At 43.8% G+C, this 3,380-nt stretch overlaps 1 protein-coding gene across 1 annotated transcript; it reads right to left on the bottom strand.

Annotated features, from left to right (window-relative positions):
• Positions 1-570: 570 nt before the first annotated feature.
• On the bottom strand, positions 571-2,365 carry LOC140942017 (uncharacterized). Its single transcript, XM_073391011.1, has 2 exons — positions 2,353-2,365; positions 571-2,036 (listed from the first exon to the last, which is right to left on the bottom strand). Exons 1-2 carry the CDS (start codon positions 2,363-2,365, stop codon positions 571-573), a joined length of 1,479 nt encoding a protein of 492 aa, XP_073247112.1.
• Positions 2,366-3,380: the final 1,015 nt, after the last annotated feature.

Below are 3,380 nucleotides of genomic sequence, written 5' to 3'. Positions count from 1 at the left end.
GAACTGTCCGCCCCACCAAGGGGCGCAGCTCAAATTAAACTGCCAGGTTATTTCGTGAGTGCCGAGAAAGGTGTTAAGCCTTTCATCTTTGCGTACTTTTTTCAATCAGTTAGCTGTGGCGATGAACCTTCTCCCGTTGTCCGAGTAAATCTTTGTCGGCCTCCCTCTTCTCGCTATCAGGCGTTTGACGCTTTTGATAAATTCTCCCGTTTCCACGCTTGGTAGCAATTTCAAGAATACTGCACCGGTTTAGCTGCAAGAATATATCACGATGTACACCTTCTCTTCCTTCTTTGATTTCCACTGCAGATACTTTACTGGTCGGGTGAAGTCTACTCCAATAATGCTGAAGGGATTGTCTCCTTCAGTTCTGTCCCTTGGCAGGGGTCCGGCTGGTGGACGAGAAGCAGCCACGGCTTGAAACCTTTTACAGCCCCAACAGTTCCTAAGAACTCGTTTGGTGAGTTTGCAAAGGCGAGGTACCCATTGGACTTCACGAACCATCGCCATTGTAAGTCCCACTCCCCCGTGCAAAGTGGTTACATGGGCGCACTGAACTACTTTGATGGTTTAAAGGGCAGAATCCAGCAGGAAAATGGGGTATTCTCCCTGAATGCGTCCCCAGCATTTCAACACCCCATTGGCATTTCTCCGTAGGTTTAGTTGTAACTTGTCCTCTTGGAAGTGGTCGTCACTGATCACTTGCTGTTGCACTCGTTTAATCCAGAAGAGTCTGCTTGAGGTGATTTCCTGTGTCGACAGGGGGCCTTGGATCTTCTCCAAAGGGTGCTGGCAGTTGTGAATGAAACGTGAGGCCCATTTGCAAACTCTGAGGTCTTTGTGCAGGTCAAACTTCTCTAGGACACGATCAAGGTCATCACTGATTTTGATTGCCGCTGCGAAGATCTCTCGTTGAACTTTCCTTTCTGCATCACTTTGTTGGCTCGCTTGCATCACGATATCTTCTGGCCAGCTTGTTAGGTCTGCAAACAACTCTGGGCCTCTCCACCACAGCTGTACATCTGTCACACTCCCACCGCGGCTACCGAGGTCTGCAGGATTCTCAGTAGAAGGTACGTGACGCCATTGAGTGTTTGGATGACTTTGAATCTTTTGCACGTGATTTGTGACGAACTGACGATATTCACCCTGGTCACGCAACCAGTGTAATGCAACTGTGCTATCCAACCAGCACTGGATGTCGGTTGTGAGCGGAAACCCTTCCAATGCTTTGTGTACGTTTGTCACCAGATTGACAGCCATGTGTCCTGATATCAGTTTGAGATGGGGAATGGTCAGCCGTTGTTTGGCAAGACGAAACTTGGCATCAACCAGACCTTGTGTAATGCCAGATTCTTGCGTAACAGCATAAAGCGCAGCACTCACGCCATGTCCACTGGCATCCCCGAAGGTGTGTAACTTCATTTCTTTGATCCGTTCTTGATAGGTTGCCAAACTGTGCGGCAGAGTGACCCTGTTTGGCAATTTGTGTTCCCAGTTTTTCCATTGATTTGCGCAAACATCTGGCAACAGAGCATCCCAAGCGAGTTTTTGGTTGCAAATTTCTCTGTAGATCAATTTTCCCTCCAGCATTACAGGCAACACCAATCCAAGTGGGTCGTAGACTTTGGCCAAATTTGCAAGAACTCCACGCTTCGTCAACTCAGCTGTTTCAGCAGGAAAGACTACTCCTAACGTGTCTTGGACTTTGTCCCATGGGATTCCAAGGAGTTTACTCTTCCCTTGATTCAATTTGTTTTCAAGTTGCTGCTTGGCAAAGGTGGGTTCGTCATCGCTGGAAGTCGTCTCTAGGTCTGGTACATTTGAGTGCCATTTGTGGAGTTCAAACCTTGCGTCAACAAAAACTTCAGCCGTTTCACGTTTCAACTTCTTTGCGTCTGTCACGGTGGGGTCACCTGAGATAAAGTCATCTATGTACAGGCTCTTTAATGCTTCTCTGATACTTTCTGGGAGGCGTGGTCTCCACAGTTCAAGGTGTTGCTGGATAACTCTGTTTAGCTGGACCGGGGACGGGGCTAAACCGAACACCACTCGGGTGAAACGCAGAATTTCCACTTATAAAACTCTACATTGTGAACAAAGTGACAGAAAGCTAATTAAATGTCAATCACAGCTTAACAGTTTCCAAAACAACAACAGTCCTTTTCAGAACTATGTTCACCCAAAGGATCATACTCAACCTACTTATGAAATGACTCTGGGTTGAAACCTTGCATAGTTTTATTTTCTCTTCAACTATTTTGATATGCACATTTATACCATGCATTGAGCTAGCTACACCCCTGGGAAGGAGTGATTTTCTGAACCTGGCCAGTAATTCTTGATTCTTACAAGCATGCACCATCTCTTGATGTTCATTTTTTATTGCAAAAAAAAAACTGGTATTGCATGATGTTTTTTAAGATAAAATTGCAGGGGTGTAGCCAGCCTATAAACCTGTTGGCCTACAAATTTGTGGTTTGATCACTCTCTCTTGTAATAAATTATGCATTTTGGGGGTGAGCTAAAAAGCTTAAGGTGTTGGTGAGGACACTGTAGGCCTACAACTAGTTGAAAAGCTTGGTACACCTCTGATTTGAGTGAGCTTTCAGTAGTCAGGTTTATCTAATAATAAATACGTAAAAAAATCATATATTTAGTGAATCAAAATGAGTTATGTTTCTTTTCTCAGGCAGAAAGGGAATGTGATGGTGGTAAACCAAGTAACGAAGGCAACAACAATAGTGTCATATTAGAGGATACAACATGGTCCTGTTATTGGTGGTACAACAAAGGTATAGCTCTTGGTAAATGGATTTTGAACTAGACGGCAGCATTGCAACAATAAGGAAATAAGTGGTACATTCAACATTGAACTCCTGGCAGCTGGTATAGAAAATGGACTGCATAGACGCTGGACTTGGAGGTTACTAATATCAGCTGAACAATAACGAGAATGATCTACATTCATGACTGAACTCAATGTCAAGCATCTCTGATGGAAAACTGTGCATGGAAAGGCAAGGTGATGGATAGCGTCAAGCTGTTGGTGTCTGTTATGGTGTGGTTTGGTATATGGCTCATTATATTTCCTCTGGAGACTGGGTAGGACTTGTTCATATGGCTGCATTCTGGTTTGGTAAGGTATGGTATGACTATTCAACATCAAGGTCATTATTTATTGGTTTCTAAGACATCATTGATCGAAATGTTTGTGATGATTACTTTTTAAATATCTTACATGTACTAAGCTATATTAAGCAACAGGAAATATTGTTCTTGCTCCCTAAAAGGGGTGGTGAATAGGTTCATTGTACCCAGAAAATTGTTTCAGAAACTTTCATCATCAATCTAATTTTTTGAGTTTCCTTTTAGTTGGA

Source organism: Porites lutea, chromosome 6, assembly GCF_958299795.1.
Source record: "Porites lutea chromosome 6, jaPorLute2.1, whole genome shotgun sequence".
Taxonomy (NCBI): domain Eukaryota; kingdom Metazoa; phylum Cnidaria; class Anthozoa; order Scleractinia; family Poritidae; genus Porites; species Porites lutea.
This window is presented reverse-complemented; position numbering and strand designations above follow the sequence as displayed.